Source organism: Talpa occidentalis, unplaced genomic scaffold (assembly GCF_014898055.3).
Source record: "Talpa occidentalis isolate TD23 unplaced genomic scaffold, MPIMG_talOcc4v2.1 talOcc4.11, whole genome shotgun sequence".
Classification (NCBI taxonomy): Eukaryota; Metazoa; Chordata; class Mammalia; order Eulipotyphla; family Talpidae; genus Talpa; species Talpa occidentalis.
The window spans coordinates 18,184,512-18,201,859 of NW_023601104.1; the positions used below are offsets into that span (position 1 = coordinate 18,184,512).

Below are 17,348 nucleotides of genomic sequence, written 5' to 3' on the forward strand. Positions count from 1 at the left end.
TTAATAAACTGTGATAGAACAAGAGGGATCCACCTGAAAAAATAAGTTGGATCTATTTCTCACATTATATACTTGGATAATTTTTTTAACCAAAGGTCTAAATTTTTAAAATAAATTATAACATTATATGAAATCATCACTATAATCGAGGCAATAGTTTCACAGGGGTACATACAAATTCATAAAATTATATAAAGTGAGACATTTTTATGTCTTAGTAAAGCAGTTTAAAAAAGATGAAAATTATGTCTTGCTTTAGCTTTCCTTTCCAACCTCAGAGTGAACAGTATTTAACTGTGACTCAAAAGCCGGAAACCATAAGTTCAACCATTTTTTTTTAAACCCACAAGAAAAATCAAAAGATAATAACTGAGAAAAAGTATTTGCAACTCATAGCACAAAGTCAAGAAGACCAGCAGCACCCAGTTGGAAAAAACAGGCAAAGAATAATTAGAGAAATTAGCCAAAAGGAAAAAAATAAAAACCCTTAATTGAGAAAATAAATACAAATCTACACGGAACCATTTTTTTAAGTTGAGGCAACATTAATTTACAATGCTGCATATGATTTAGAGGTGGAGGATCACACCCTTCAGGTGTGTGCTTCCACACCATACCCACATGAAGGCACCCATAGACTTTATTTTTTTTTTAAAGATTTATTTATTTATTTATACAAGCACTGGGTACAGTCAGAAGCGCGGGAGGATGAGAGAATTCACCAGAGCCAGAGCAGGGAACAGAACAGGCAGACCAATGAAATACACTGCTGAGGGGAGCAGCGGGGGAGACAGGAGAGGTCTGCGTGCCATGTGGGACCCTCGCTAGTGGCTGGAGATCGAACTGGCGCTGCGCCACCAGGAGAGGCCCTGTTTTTGCATTCTTTAGGTAGATACCCAGAAGCAGAATTGCTGGATTTTACGGTAGCTCTATTTTTAATATTTTGAGAAATTCCATTCCCTTTTCCCTATGGGCTAGACCAATGTACATTTCCACCCAAAGCGTATGAATGTTCCTTTTTCTCCACATTCTTGCCCTCACTTGTGGTTTCTGGGTTTATTCAGATGGGCCACTTCTCACAAGTGAGACTGGTATCTCGTTACAGTTTCACTTTGAATTTCCCTAATGACAAGTGATGATGAGAATTTTTTCATGTGCTTTTTGGTCTTCTTTTATGTATTCTTTGGTGAAGTGCTATTTGCTCTTGTCATTTTTTGATTAGGTTGTTTACTATTTGTTCCGTTGTATAAGTTCTTTGTAGATTTTGGATATCAGCCCCTTGTCAGATGTATAACATGCAAATATTTTCTCCCAAACAGAGTATCTTTTTGTTTTCGTGATAAGTTTCTTTCATTGTGCAGAAGCTTTTGCATTTGTTATAGTCCCAATTTCTTATATTCTCTTTTGTTTTTCTAGCTGTTGGAGATGAATGCACAAAAACATCATTGAAGTCTATGTCATGGAGTGTTTTACCTATGTGAGTATTTTATATTCCAGTCTTACATTCAAGTCTTTTGTCCATTTTGAGTTACTTTTTTGCATATGTTTTATGTGAGATAGTAGTCTAGTTTCATTCTTAGTATATGGCTGTACAATTTTCTCAAAACTATTTTTTTTTAAGATTTAAAAAAGGTGGTGCAGGAGGTGAGAGGGTTCACCAGAGACAGAGTAGGGAACAGAACATGCAGACCAACTGAAATACACTGCTGAGGGGAGCGGCAGGCGAGCCAGGAGAGGTCTGCTGTGGCATGTGAGTTAGCTCCCTGGCCGGGGATCGAACTTGTGCTGCAGAGGCTGCGGATTGCTTCATAGGTTGCCTTTTAACCCCTTGCACCACCAGGGAGTCCCTCAAAACTATTTATTGAAGAAACTCTCCTTTCTCTCTGCATGCCCTTGGCTCCTTTGTTGTAGTTTAACTGTCTATATAAGTGTGCGTGTATTTCTGGGCTTTCACTGGTCTGTATGTTTTTGTCCCAGTACCATACTAGTTTGATTACTATAGTTTGTAGCATAATTTAAAGTCTCATAGGTAATATTAGCATTCTTCCTCTTTTTTGTCAGGATTGCTTTGGCTGTTTGGGGTCTTTTGTGGCTCCATATGAATTTCTGTAAGGTTTGTCTACTTCTTTGAAGAATATCATTAAAACTTTGATAGGGATGACATTGAATCTGTATACTTCTTTCGGTAAGATGACCATTTTAACAATGTTATTCTTAAAATCCATGAGCAGGGGAATATCTCCCCATTTCTTTGCGTCTTCTATTTATTTTAACAATTTTTACAAAATTCCAGATTGATATTCACTCTGTGGACAAAGCTATAGGAAAACTGGAACATTCATACAAAGGTGATAGCAGGACATTCTGCAAATATCTACCAAAACCGTACCTGCCTTTTGACCCAATTATGCCACTTAAGGATATCCTTATCCATGTGAAATAACAAGTATATAACTATAACACCGCTTATAATAGCAATAGATTGAAAATAAATCAGTCATACCACCAGTGAAAAATTAGTTTCAGAAATATATTAAACTTCAACAAAACAACAACAAAAATAAACCCTACCCATTAAAATGGCCTTGAACTGGCAAGTCACAGAAGAATAAACACAGACAAAAAACAAGATGGAAAAAAATATTCAACTTCACTAGTAATAGGAAAGGGAAAATAATCAGGGCAATTACTAATGTGGATTGGCAAACATCACAGTTGACAATATCAGGTGTTGGTGAGATAGAGGGAAATGAAAATTCCCATCTCTATTCACAGCCATTTTAGAAAGCAATTTGACAATATTTGTTAAGACTTACTACCCTAGACCTAACCATTCCATTTTCTAGGGAAACCTAGCACGTGTGTGCACAGATAACATACGAGGGTGTTCATTACAGTACTACTTATAATAGCAAAAAGTTGGAAGTGACATATCTCTACATAAAGGATAAACAAATTATGGTATGTTGTGCAATTTTATATAATTAAAAATAAATTAGATATTCAAATATCAACATGAATAAGGGTCTAAAATACTGATGAATTGAAAAAAAAACAAATATGCAAAATGATATGCATATAGTGATAGCCTTAAAAAGTTTAAGATCCACACAAAACTACCATGCATATTTTTAAAATTCAGCGTGTAGTATAAGTAAGAAAATGTTTTTACTCAACTTCAGAATAGCAGTGTTCTTCTTGGGGAGAGGGAGGTAAACAAATGGACTTCATTCAACTACATCTATAACACTGATTCTTTTTTTTTTTTTTCATTTTTTTTTTTTTTATTTTTTAGAGGCATTTTTTTTATTTATTAATTTGTTTGTTTGTTTGTTTGTTTTGTTTATACATGCACTGGGTACAGTCAGAAGCGCGGGAGGGTGAGAGAATTCACCAGAGCCAGAGCGGGGAGCAGAGCAGGCAGAAGGACCGAAGTACACTGCTGAGGGGAGCAGCGGGCGGCAGGAGAGGTCTGCGCGCCATGTGGGACCCTCCTCCAGTGGCCGGGGAGCAGCCGGGGATCGAACCGGTGCCGCAGAGGCCGCGGGCAGCTTCGCAACCCAGCGCTCAACCGCTGCGCCACCGGGGAGGCCCTATAACACTGATTCTTAAGAAAAAACGTTTAAAACAAAAAATATTTAAGCAAAGAAGGTAAGCTTTAAGATGTGTTAAATCTAGGTGGTAGGTGCAGGGACTATCTGTTTTGAAATTTTCATTAAGACAACAAAACCAGGGCCTCCCTGGTGGCACAAGGGGTTAAGCACCGCACTATGAAGCAATCCCCAGCCTCTACAGCATGAGTTCGATCCCCCTCTAGCCAGAGAGAAACCCAGATGGCGAAGCAGACCTCTCCTGTCTCACCCACTGCTCCCCTCAGCAGTGTATTTCATCAGTCTGCCTGCTCTGTTCCCCGCTTTGTCTCTGGCGAATCCTCTCACCCCTGCATCTCTGGCCTGTACCCCAGCTCTTATATGCATAAATAATCTTTAAAAAAAAAAAAGAAAAAAACCAGTTAGTACTGAATTGTACCTTTAAAAGATAGTAAACACAATAATATGCTAGTGTTTGATGATAAGAGTTTCTGATACTGGGCAGAAGTATTTGGCAGACCAAGAATTTTTTTTAAAAAGACTCACTGAAGGGCCTCCCCCGTGGCGCAGCAGTTGAGCGCTAGGTTGCGAAGCTGCCCGTGGCCTCTGCAACGCCGGTTCGATCCCCGTCTGCTCCCCGGCCACCAGAGGAGGGTCCCACATGGCGCGCAGACCTCTCCTGCCGCCCACTGCTCCCCTTAGCAGTGTACTTCGGTCCTTCTGCCTGCTCTGCTCCCCGCTCTGGCTCTGGTGAATTCTCTCACCCTCCCGCGCTTCTGACTGTCCCCAGTGCTTGTATAAACAAAAACAAACAAACAAACAAACAAATAAATAAAAACATGCCTCTATTAAAAAAATAAATAAATAAAAAGACTCACTGAAGAATGATCTTTCTTAATATATGATGTCTTTCTATTGGAAAACAAGTGAATGCAATTTAAACTTGAGATAACAGAGAATTATAAGGATGATAAGTCTTAAGTAATTAGGAAAAATAGTAATACAGAAATGAATGCTTTACCTGCCACACACACACAAAAAAAATTATTTTCTAACCGTCAAGATGTTTAAATAAAATCTATAAAATTCAAAATTACAATCCATGTAATCAAACAGTAAAGATTGGAAATCCGTTGTATAGAACTATATATTTAAATATAATATTAAATAGCAATATATGTAAAAAATATATAATCTGTGCATGATATCTAAGCTATTTAACATCCTTTTTTTATATATTTATTTATGCATACAAGAACTGAGATGTAAACCAGAGGTTGGGGGGTAAGAGGATTCACTAGAGACAGAGTGGGGAGCAGAACAGGCAGATCTACTGAAACACACTGCTGGGGAGCAGCTGGTGAGACAGGCAAGGTCTGCTGTACCATGTGGGTCAGCTCCCTGGCCTGGGATCAAATTCATGCCTCATGTGGCAGTGGCTAGTGATAGCTTGAAAGCACTGAGATTTTAACCCCTGTGCCACCAGGGAGGTCCAAGATCTAAGATATTTAAATGAGCAACTGAGTAAGCAATTATTAAAGATTTATTTATTCATGCATAGAACTAGGGTGTAGGCCAGAGGTGCAGGGGGTGAGAGGATTCACAGAATGGGAAGCAGAACAGGCAGATCTACTGAAATACACTGCTGAGGGGAGCAGCGGGTAAGGCAGGAGAGGCCTGCTGAACCATGTGGGTTAGCTCCCTGGCCGGGCAAACATAGTAGATACAATCACAGATATGATGCCAAAATTTTTCCAGGAAGAAAATAGTTTTGGGAGGAGTTACAGTATATATCTAAAAATGAAGAGCCCCTAAGAACCTTACCCAAATTATCTTCAATATTTGATTATCATTAGATAGTGAAAATTTTTAAAGGACTTCAACTTATCACAATGATCAAAAATTTGAAGGCTCTCCTTAATGTCTCTTTGGAAATAGTTTAAGTCGTACACAGATTGGTATCAAAATTTTGGATTTGAAACCAGAAGCATATTTCCAGTGATGATACTGTTTTCCATCTGAGATTACACTGAGAAATTTGAGGGAACTTACGTCAAAATGATTCCATGTGCACTGAGCTCTTCTCAGCTAGCACAGAGAAAGCAAATAGCAAACATCACTCAAACTACAACACGGTAGCTATCTATAATGAAGTCCAGTACAGTAAATATTACTCAATGAAATAACAATTCTGTTAGTTCATTCCTAAGTTGACCTGCATGATGGAGGAGTTATTTATTCAATAGAAGCTAGGGGAATAGAAATGGTTTTTTTTCCTATTTGCTATTTAAGCCAATGCGTTGGGAACCCATCCACATGGATATTAAGGTTCCCTATAATTGTTTTATTGTATCTGAAAAGGTTTTTCTTTTCTTTTTTTTTTTTTTTAAAGATTTATTTATTTATTTATACAAGCACTGGGTACAGTCAGCAGCGCGGGAGGGTGAGAGAATTCACCAAAGCCAGAGCGGGGAGCAGAGCAGGCAGAAGGACCGAAGTACACTGCTGAGGGGAGCAGCGGGCGGCAGGAGAGGTCTGCACGCCATGGGGGACCCTCCTCCTCCGGTGGCTGGGGAGCAGCCGGGGATCGAACCGGCGCTGCAGAGGCTGTGGGCAGCTTCGCAACCCAGCGCTCAACCACTGTGCCACCTGGGAGGCCCCTGAAAAGGTTTTTCTTCTTGACATATTTTGGGTCAATTCTTAAGGTTTTCCAGGAATTAGCACAAATAAATTTTATGTATCTTATCAGGGAGAAATTTCATATGGGGTAATGAAGGAAAAAAGTTACATGAGCGTAGAGCATCCAGGAATATACCTGTCAACTCATTAATTCCTGTTATAAGCAAGGGTTTCTTCAAATTTCAATAAATAACATCATAAATGATCATATGTTGTCATAGATTTTCATGAACAATGTTTTAGAAAAACATTTGTATATGGGTCTTTTTATGTCATAAACAAGTATAATTCAAATTACATGGCATTTCACATTTACTCCTTTGTCTTTATGAGTCACAGAAAAACTCCAACTTCCAACCCTCCTCCAACATAGAAACATAAAGCAGCCATTGGCAGAGTAATAACTACTCTGTCATGACTTAAGAAAAAAATTTCCAAAACCAAAGAAAACAAATGACCTTACAAGCCTTTTTCATAAGTACTTAGGATACAAATAAATAACAAATGAAAATGTTGAGAAATATAGTCCCACTAGATAAGATTCGTCAGGTGAGATTTTCTGAAAGCATCATAGATCCAACCTGGAATTTGCAATCCTAGAATTCCATGACTGGACACAGGCAGGTGTCAAATCTCAATGAGTAATTCTGGTAATCAAGATATATCTAATGAGCTCAATGTCTAAATAGTACTTAACCAGTACTATTCCAGGTGCATAAGAAAGAAACCATTCATTACCAAACAATGAGTTCATTAGGCCTAACATCTAGGGAGCTGGGGCTTCTCTAGCAGAACCCTAGTTGAGAAATTGGCTGCTTTAGGTATTCATTCAACATAGCTAGAAATAAGTAGACATTAATGTGGCAACCAGATGATCTTTAACTACAAGTCAATCGTTATGGAGTGGAAATACACTGGGTGTGGAAGTCTGAGCGCTTTTATATTATTCTGTTAGTACTTTTAATCTTCTGTTCAGAATACCATTGAGAATGATTATAATGAAAAGCTTCTTCAGTCCAACTGAAAACTAAACGTAAGAAAAAAAATCTATTTGAAGTTTTAAATTCTTGTCAAAGTATTGATTTCATAGTATAGTCATGTGTAGATGATAGAAGAATTACACAAGTCCAATACAACAAACAGACTGATCAAAATTTTTTCTTGCATGGGGTAAAGTCTACTAAATCGGGAGACTAGAAATTAAAGGCATTAACTTCAGAAATTTATCTCCAGCTGTGTTTAAAGATTCTTCAGGGCTGGGCTTCCTTGCCCCTCCCTGGCCTGGTTTCATGGCCTGGGAGTCCCACTTTATTTATGTTCTTTTTCTCCTCGGTAAACTTTTTCTCTAAAAAAAAATCTTCAGGGCTAACCAGGTTGGGAAGCAAAAACACTAGTTACACTCTGAACATACTGGCCTTTCTCTGTTACAACACTCCAAAGTCAGAGTATTTTGCCCATAAGGAAAAATCCATAAAAGCACTGATACAATCAAAAACATAGAAAAAGTAGCTCCAAGGTATTTAAAATATATAAAATCTACAGTTTTAGGTAATTTAAAATATATGTAAAATTTAGTGGAAAAACAAAAAATATGTTTTTTCTTATCCTTTTTTTCTTCAAATATTATTGATTGGTCAAATGTTTATGTAACTATGTGATTTTGGGAGTACTATTTCATATCTCCACATGTGCACATGGTTAACTCTGCCCTAAAACCTTTATAAGAGCTCCTAGATAGCAACTATCAGTCTGATAGTTTAGATCCTTTATTACATTAACAACTACCCTAATAATTCCGGTGAGGGAACTAACAAATTTCCAAGGAATTACCTCAAAGACTTTGAAGACACAGTGTACAAATTATATATCTCCATGATGGAATATAGCTCTAACACACAGAACAAAATTTTTAATGTGTGAATAAAACGTGGTCAAAATAGAGGTCTACACTGAACATATGTGGAAAAGATATTTAATTGTAAAATAGAAAAGTAGGCCAGAGTACAGTTTTAAGGGTAATTGCTTCTTTATACAGTATAGGCATCTAAAGGAATCTTAGGGTTAAACATTTTCATAAAGCAGTAAAACAAAAAATAAAGCAAGGAAAAAAAAGGGCTTGAAGTTATGTTTTACAAAAAAGAATGAACAATATGTCAGCATTTAATGTCCATACATTGTGGAATTCAACAATATTGTGATGAGCGCCAAGTCACAGCACAGACATACAGCTTTCACAGGGAAAAGTAAGTTGTGAGACATATCTATCGCATCACTATAATACAAAAAGTTCTTGCTCTACATACAAAAGCAATTTTTTTTCAATTGGAGTAATTTCCTGGGGGGGAAATGCGTCCATGAAATATTTCAGAAACCCATATGCATTGAGTTTTCCAAAAACATTACCTTAAAATCCGTGCCTTAAAGTGCTTTCATGTGGAAATCATGATGGAAGGCACAGAATACAATTTCACATCCCCACTACGAAATTTTTTAAAAAGCATAAACTTTGCAGTTTGCAAATTCAAGTTTCTTGTAAGCTGCTCCTTCGAAGAACATTGTCATCCCAGTAAAACCAGTTGCCAGCTTACTTAGTTTCAAAGACCTATGGAATAAAAGGGTTATTTTTTTTCCTTGTAACTTTCATCATCTTTGTGGGAAAAATACCTACGCAAGTGATGCATTTTGAAATTATAAAACATGCAGAATATGTACAAAAAAGAAAGTTTAAAAAATAGTTGCTTCATATACATGTAAATCTACTTGGGTATAGCTGAAATTGAACAAATATAAAAATTCGCTTTCTAAAAAATGTTTTCAGAGAATCTGAGACAACTTAAAGCTGTACAAAGATTTCCTGGGAGAAATCTTCTCTTCATGTAGAAGCTTATACCTACAGGAATAATTCCAGCATCAGTCCACCACATAATTATTACACAACATTTGGTCTAATCAACGATCACCCTTAAAACTGTTCTGTTTCTGAGAAATTAAGGTTCTGACTAAAATCAAAAAGAATTCACAAAAACAGTGGCTTATTATGTTTTTGGATCTCTTCGACAATCTTTATCAACTCATTTGGAACTGTAAAAAAACAAAAACTATTTACAGTATTCAGTTTTAAATACATTTCACAACTTCTAAAGTAGTTTTATGTTACAAGAATTCAGAGCTCATGGCTTAAGTCCAATTATCAATCCGTCTCTTCTCTTATCCTGTCTTCCCATGACTGTACCTTACTGTGTACAGTTCAAGATTGTATTCTTTCTTGACCAAAAGTAAACTCAAACTACATGTTCATTTTGATTAAACAGCTTCTTTATTAGTCTGAAGACGAGTCATAGCTTCTAATTTCTGTCTGTAGGCCTCTGCCTCCTGTTCTTTTTTTAGAAGCTGCTGTCGATATTTTTGTGCTTCTCGATTTGCTTCATCCAGCTGTTTCTGAAGAGCTTCTCTCTCCTAATTTAAAAAAAAAATTTTTTTCAATTTTTGCACAAATACATGAACACACATAAGTACACATCCTTTAAAATAAGGTGGCAGTTAAAACAACCACTATTGATATTTCCTAGAAATGTTACCTTTTCAACAATTCACTAATAAAATCTCTAATTTTGTGTATCACACCAGGATATGAATAATTTCATAATTAGAAAAAGGATGAACATAATGAAACCATACTACAAAATTTAATGAAGAGCTTGAAGGGGGAAATACACAACCATCTCTTCACATCTGTGTGACGTTTTAATCTAAAGGTAAGAACTACAAAACATTTATTGAATACCCAATATATGACTAAACAGGGTGACTTCTAATAACAAGTTTCTACAATAAATAGGATGTCCATTTTACAGATGAGAATAATGATGTTCAGAGATGGTTTTAGTTTTCCCATGAACATAGTAAAAAGTAGAATTTATGAGGTTCTAATATTACAACAATCCTGCTTTAAACAACAATCTTCCTTCATCATAGCAAGATTCCTCCCCTCTAAAACAGAGCTGATCTAAACTAGTATTTCCTAAATGAAACAATTTTAAAACCCAGTAAAATAATTTCTCTAATAACGATTCACTACATTATACTGCTATAATACACACACATATATATTAGATTCCTCAACATATTGAGCTGAAACACAAATCTAGTACAACGAAAACAATATTCTTTCTCCATCTCTTCACTGCAACCCAATTTAGTTACCTTACGAAAAACAAGGGTAAACATTTCAAAAAGTCCTTTCCCATACCTCTAAGTACATGGACAACAAAGCACAACCTCATTACAGAGGTCCAGGACCTCTTAGTGGGGTGGAGGCTGATGGAGGCCTACTAGCCACAAGGAAGTCCAGGCTCACACTGGACAACACACTTGACCAGAGGGAACTGAAGGTGAGGTGTCAGCAGCCTGCTGGGGAAGAGGATAGCATGAGGGTATTTGACCCTTGTCCCTTGTGAACATCAAAAGGATCCCTCCCCTTCACTATTCATTTGGTCCACAGAGGAAGCAAATATAATACTCCTACCTTCCTGTAACCCCAATCCCTCCTCCACACTGGGAATGAAGCTAAATCCAACACTTCACTTAGTTTTTGTATGGGTCTACCAGATGTGGAAGTGACTGATTAAACAAGCAGTCTCCAAATCTTGCAATTACATAAAATACAGAAGAAAGGTGTGCCCCTTGTTCCAATTTAAGTAAACCCCAAGCCCTACTTACTCCAGGTAAGGTGACAGAATAGGAACAAGTGAGGACATCCAACAGGCAAATCTCATTTAAAGAGTTGACACCAGTCCCCTGACAAGACTGTGAGAACACCAATGGAAGAGGGGAGGGTTGGGTTTTGCTTCCCCAGGACTAGAGAGCACCTCTGGACCACTCATAGCCCTGCAGAAATGTTTTAAACTTTTGTGTGTTCAAGATCCTTTGGTAGTCAAAGTTTTGAATATAGAGAAAAACTTGTCCTGATTTGGCCAGACGTATTGGAAAAGATTAACTCTAAGGTATCTTCTGGTATTAGCTATTTATTCAAATTTAGAACCAACAAAGGATTCACAATTACTTCACAAGATGGAAGCAAACTGAGGTAAACACTCTAAAAAGGAATACAACTTAATCCTATTTTCCTTACAGCATATTTTCATTTCAATTAGTACAATGCACCCCAATATGAATGGAAAACAGAGCTCCCACCTGCCATTATGCCAAATAAGAGACTAATTTTACAGTTCATTTCTTAACTAAACCTGCAAAATCTTAAAGAAAAACATCACATGTACTTCTCTGAATATATTTAAATCCTTCAGAATGAAAGTATAGTTAATACTATATTTTTAAAGAGTGTGTGTTTTCATTTTTCTCAGGAATATAGGTATTTGGGGAAAGAATGATTTTTCCCTCTCACCTTTAAAATCAAATAAAAAATCTTTAAAAGTGGAAAATATCACTTATTTTATGTAAAGAGACCTTTTTTCAAAAGTTGTCAAATGCTTACTGAGCATGTATTAAATGCCACACTGTTCCTTCATGCAAACAATAATTTGTTTATCTCACTCATATACAGTGCAATATTAGAAAGCTGATATATTTATTTAAAAAGAAATACCACTCCCATGGTTTTGCCCTTTTGCAATAAAACTACAATAAAAGGATTTTGATTTTGACATTTTTAAATAAACATACTTTAGTTTGCTAAGATGTAATACTAAAGAATTTTTTACTTCACAGATCTTAACACTGAAGAGCTCTAAGAAAAAAAAAATTCTGATGATAATCAAGATTTGGCAGTAATAAAGGAGATATTTGTCTTACACTACTACTCCAAACCTGAGTAATACATTATATTAGGCAATGGAACAATTGCATAAGGGAAGACTTGAGTTTGCTTTTTTATTTTCAAACATGATTCTTGAATTCTGCTTTAGTTAGTAACAATTATTTCTTAGAAGTTTATTTCTTAGAAGTTTATCATTTTAAATATATAATATTTAAATTTATATTTTACTTTATCATACAGCAAAAATTTATAACAGTGAATTATCTTCTACCATACCTCATATAAATTTTATATTTATCTACTGAGCTTTTTACTATATGCCTGTCTATATACTCGTTCTTCAGATGCATTCTCATTTTAAGCCTACAATATCATCTTAATGTAGGTGCTATAATTTTCTGCTTTTTGCAGATGAGAAAGCCAAGGTGTGAAAGGTTAAATAACTTGATCAGGATCACATGACCAGTAAATTATAATTCAAACCTAAATGTGGTTCCAACCCATATTCCTAATCATTAAAATTAAAAAAAAAAAAAACCACACACAGAGAAAACTCAAACGTGTTAGATTCTGTAAAAAGAAGTACTTTTCTAATTCCTTTAGAGCAGATTTCTCAATCTTGGCATTGATATTTTTGGAATAGACAAGGCTTGGGGGGTGGGGGGGTCTGTCCTTTGCATTATAGGATGTTTAGGAGCATACCAGGCTCTACCCACTAAATGTCAGTGGTATGCCCCTAGTTGTGACAACTAAAATGTGATAACTGCAAAATGTCCACTGGAGTCAAAATTGCCCCAGATGAGAACCACTGCTTTAGAGAAAGTCCTCAGGTTAATGTCCAAGCTGTCACTAAACTTCCATTTAAAGACAAGTATAAAAATCTGACTCCAAGACAACTCTATTGTCTACAAGACAACCTAAGAAAATAAATTCAAAAGATTACCTGGTTACATGAAAACATTTGAGGTTATCTCTTCATTCTACATGCCCTGCCCACCTATACCATCTCTACTCATTCCTTGCTTCAAGGCTTCTCTGGAATAAGTGAGGTCATACAACCTTGGTTTGCACATTTCCAGTGATGGAAAAGAAGATTTCCGTTACCAGAAAGCTCTAATTACTAAAAACAAAACAAAAAACACTCTCCTTTTTAACAAACTAAAACTCCATCTCCTTAAAGTTCTAACTTCTTCATTCTGGTTAATTTATATAACTCATTTCATACTTTCCTGTTATTTGCAATTATTCATCTTGGGTTCTGAAAGAGCACAGAGAAAGCAAGCTAACCTCTGAGGAAAAATAGCAACTCACACTGGCCATTAGGTAAATAAAAGTACAGGCTACACATTGCTTAAAATATAGCTTGTTCAACTGAGCATGTTTAATAAAAATTTAGAAAAAAAAAATGACAGTTTTCACTTCCATGCCAGAAAATAAGATCTGACATATCAGAAAAGGGTAATAAAAAGATGATTAAATTTTATTCAGATATTATTCAGTGGAATAAATTGGTAGTTTCTAAGTATTTCAATGTTCTGAAGTTACTTTGAAGTTTTGAAGAAAACAGCTCATCCTCAAGAACTAAAGCCATAATTTTATTAAACTTTCTACTTAAACCATCATTCAATTCTCCTCAACACAATACTATATTATTTGGATTAAAGCCAAAGATAAGCCAGTCTAATATTTAAATTAACTTGGGCAAGGGCATCTTTTAATTGTCTTTAGTCAGAATTGTTTTCTTTTTATTGACTTTAAAAAAAAACCCTCTTTTCTATGATACCATAAACCGCAAGAAAAAATTTCCTAAATATTCACTCACATTTACTATTCACATATATCAATGTTATGAATATGTATGTAGCGAGTATTCTAACTTGTTCAATTCTCATTAAAAACCCTGAATGGAGATATTGTTATTCTCAGTTTCAATTTGTTAGTCTCAATTTCAATTTCAAGTCCAATATTCTTTACACTGCACTTGCTCTTTCAAAGTTATTTAAAAATAGTATTGTTTTCAATTGATATAAGTTAGTATCAAACTTGGGGGGATATGATTTTATTTCCAGGCATATGAGAAAAAAACCTGAGATAACTATGGCTTAGTTACACTTACAAGCTAGTTTATACTTACAGATTCAGTTGAGGGGGGGGAAAATTGAAAAGTTGAATCCTACCAACAGCTAAATTAATTTAACTTAATTTCCATAAAGAATTTAATAGTGAAATAAGAATTATCCACCACGTTTTAAAAATTAACCCAGGTAACAAAAATCAACCTTCTTTAAGAGTATCGTCCAGCCCCCAAAAGGCATTTGCACTTCATCTTTGAAAGAAAAAAAAAAAAAAAAACTCCCTTTAGTGACTTTTGAGAATGATGTAAGTTTAATAGAAAATAAGGATGGAGAGCAACAACCAAAGACATTCCAATGTTACCATAATGACAGACTTTTTACAAACAAATTCTTCACTCATTCATTCATTCATTCATTCATTCAATATTTATTTATTGAGGGCTTGCTAAATGTATAAGGCAAAAAAAAAAATAGACAAAATAAAACTATTTACTTTCATTCTGTATCAAAACAACATTGTCAGTAATAAATATAAAAGACAAAAATATAAAGAAAAGTAAATTGAATTTATTTTGGATGACTGCAGCAAAACACACCGGGCAAAAGACTCCTTACTTCTATTTCTGCCGACTCCACCCTGTTCTCAATTATTTCGATACATTGTCTCTTAGCTGGTGGTTCTTCACTTATAACAGTTTCTTCAGCAATGTCTGTTGCTGGTACTGTTAATACTAAAATGAAAAAAACATACATTTTATTTTCTGGTAGGTTTAGCAGATACAAAACATTTTGACACTGTAGATTTAAGTCACCTAAAATAAATACATTCTGAAACAATAATTTCAAAACATTTATTTTCTTTTTATTATGAGGATATCTATATTTGCCTTCTTCTTGCTTTTAAAGCTACTAATTTTAAAGTTCCTACTAATTTAAAAGTCATTTTTATAGGTAATATATTCACTCATATGGTCTAAATCAAAACTATTTAACAAGCATATCCTGAGAGGTATCACTTTACCTTTGCTAAGCTATTTTTATTAGTTTCTTGTGTATTGTTCTTGTGTTAATTTGTGTAAAAACAAACACATAAAAGTGCATACATACAAAATATACATTGAAACATACATACAATAGATACATCATTCTGCATATACTTTTTCACTCCCTATATCCAGGATTACCGCTCATAGAAAACTTCCTTTGATTTAGCTGCATAACATTCCACTGTGGCTATACACCACCATGAACAATGTTTGTTGACAAACTTTGCTTGTTTTAGTTTGGGGTTGTTGGGCTTTGTCTTAATTTTTGGTATTTCCTTACATAACTATAAATATATAGAGAGAAAGTTGTTGTCTTGCTTTGCACAATAGTGCAGGACCAGAAAAATGACTGTGCATGCTGAAACCATGCAAAGCAATCTTAATAATCAGTGGGAAAAATTACAACTGTTTCATAGCCTCTAAGGTTTTTTGTTAAAACATTAAAAACTCTTTTAGTGTCATTTATAAATACACACAGAAAATGAGACAGTAAAACTAATATTCATTTAGCACAATGAACTTTAATATATTAGAAATATTTGACAAAGTATTTTCTTCTAAGTCATATATTATTACATTTACAAATTAACTCATGAAAGAAGTGAGATGTTTTTTATCTGTTTCATTCTACAGTCTGTGTAGTCTATATATTCATCTTAGTTTCACATTTTTTAAGTATGGAGGCTTTAAAGGTTTATTTATTTTTCAGTAGCTTCCCATTGCTCTTCTTTCCCTTCTTTCTCCTTCCTCCCACCATTAACATAAACACCAGAATCTTTTTGACTAATTCCAAGAAAAGACCTATTGGTCTTTGTTATGGGTTCAATCTCATGTTCTCCTCAAAAAGAAAATATGGAAGTCCTAACCCACGGTACCTCAGAATTTGGCTGAATTTGGAGTCATTGAAAGAGGTAAGATGAGGTCATTTGGGTGGGCCCCTATCAAATACTACTGTTGTCCTTATTAACAGGAGATCAGGACACAGACAACACAAACAGAATAAGGGAAGAGCATGTGAGGAGACAGCAAAAAGACAGTCATCTCTGCAAGCCAAGGCGAAAGCCCTCAAGAAATCAAACTTGCCAACACCTTGATCTTGGACATCAAACATCCAGTACTGTGAGAGAGAAATTTCTGTTAAGTCGCCCAGTTTGTGGAATTTTGCTAGGGCAGCCCTAGCAAACCAATACAGTCTTTTTTTCACATTACATTTAAAAATTAGAAAAATTTGAGAACTTTATGATATTGAGCCTTTCATTGCAAAACATGGGTTTCTTACCATTTGTTCATCAATAAGATTAGTCTAAATATATAATGTCAGGTTTTAGAAACAATGTTTTATCTGTTTTAATACAAACATTTTGTAAGTTTTCTTCTTTTTCATAAAAGTAGAATTAGCTCTTTAAAATTTGTAAAGCTTTGTGGAAGTACCTTGGTCTGATCTAAGTCCTGGAATAGCTATCAGCACATTTCTGCAGAATAGGAAAGAAATGCCTCCTAGGTTTCCCAAGCCATGGTTCCCTTCACTGCAACAGCAACAAGCTCTTTTCTTGAGACCTGGTCTTTCTATTAATGTGTCATATTTCCTGTCACTTTAAACCACACTTGATTGAGGAGAATTTCTACCTTTAGCCCTTCCCTTCCCTAATTCCCTTACGAGCCTCGACGAGCCATAGGTCTCTGTAATCCTAGTCATTTTCTAAAAGGTGATGTGCATGCACACTTTTTCCAGCTAGACATGGAGCAGGGCTATGCTTGTTCAAAGAGGAATTTTCTGCCCTTCTTTTTCCCTCCAGTCTTCATGCCCAATTCTACCTTAGCCCTGGGTATAACACTTCCTACTCAGACTGAGACTTGTCTTTCTGGGACTTTATATTTACTGATGATTTGTGAATTAAACCCCTTTTCTTTTCTTGATGCACCACTGTGGGTTTCCATAGGGTGCTCTTGCCATTGCTGTAAGGATGGTAGATGTTTTTGGCAGCTTTTAAAATATGAATCAGGCCTCCCCTGGTGGCGCAGCAGTTGAGCACTGGGCTGCAAGGCTGCCCACGGCCTCTGCGGTGCCAGTTCGATCCCCGGCCGCCGGCGAGGGTCCCACATGGCGCGACAGACCTCTCCTGCTGCGCCCGCTGCTTCCCTCAGCAGTGTGTTTTGTCAGTCTGCCTGTTCTGCTCCCCAC

The 17,348-nt window shown here is 35.7% G+C and overlaps 1 protein-coding gene across 4 annotated transcripts in view; it reads right to left on the reverse strand.

Annotated features, from left to right (window-relative positions):
- Positions 1 to 8,225: 8,225 nt before the first annotated feature.
- GABPB1 (GA binding protein transcription factor subunit beta 1) overlaps positions 8,226 to 17,348 on the reverse strand; it is a 62,448-nt gene continuing 53,325 nt past the window's right edge. For 3 of the 4 annotated variants that reach the window (XM_037502468.2, XM_037502466.2, XM_037502467.2), the window contains exons 8-9: positions 14,736 to 14,851; positions 8,226 to 9,725 (exon numbers count right to left, since the gene is read on the reverse strand). In XM_037502468.2, coding sequence (XP_037358365.1) covers positions 9,573 to 9,725; positions 14,736 to 14,851 — 269 coding nt within the window. In that variant the 3' untranslated portion in view covers positions 8,226 to 9,572. Of the gene's footprint in view, positions 9,726 to 14,716; positions 14,852 to 17,348 lie in introns of all 4 variants that reach the window. The other variant, XM_037502469.2, reaches the window with a different exon arrangement.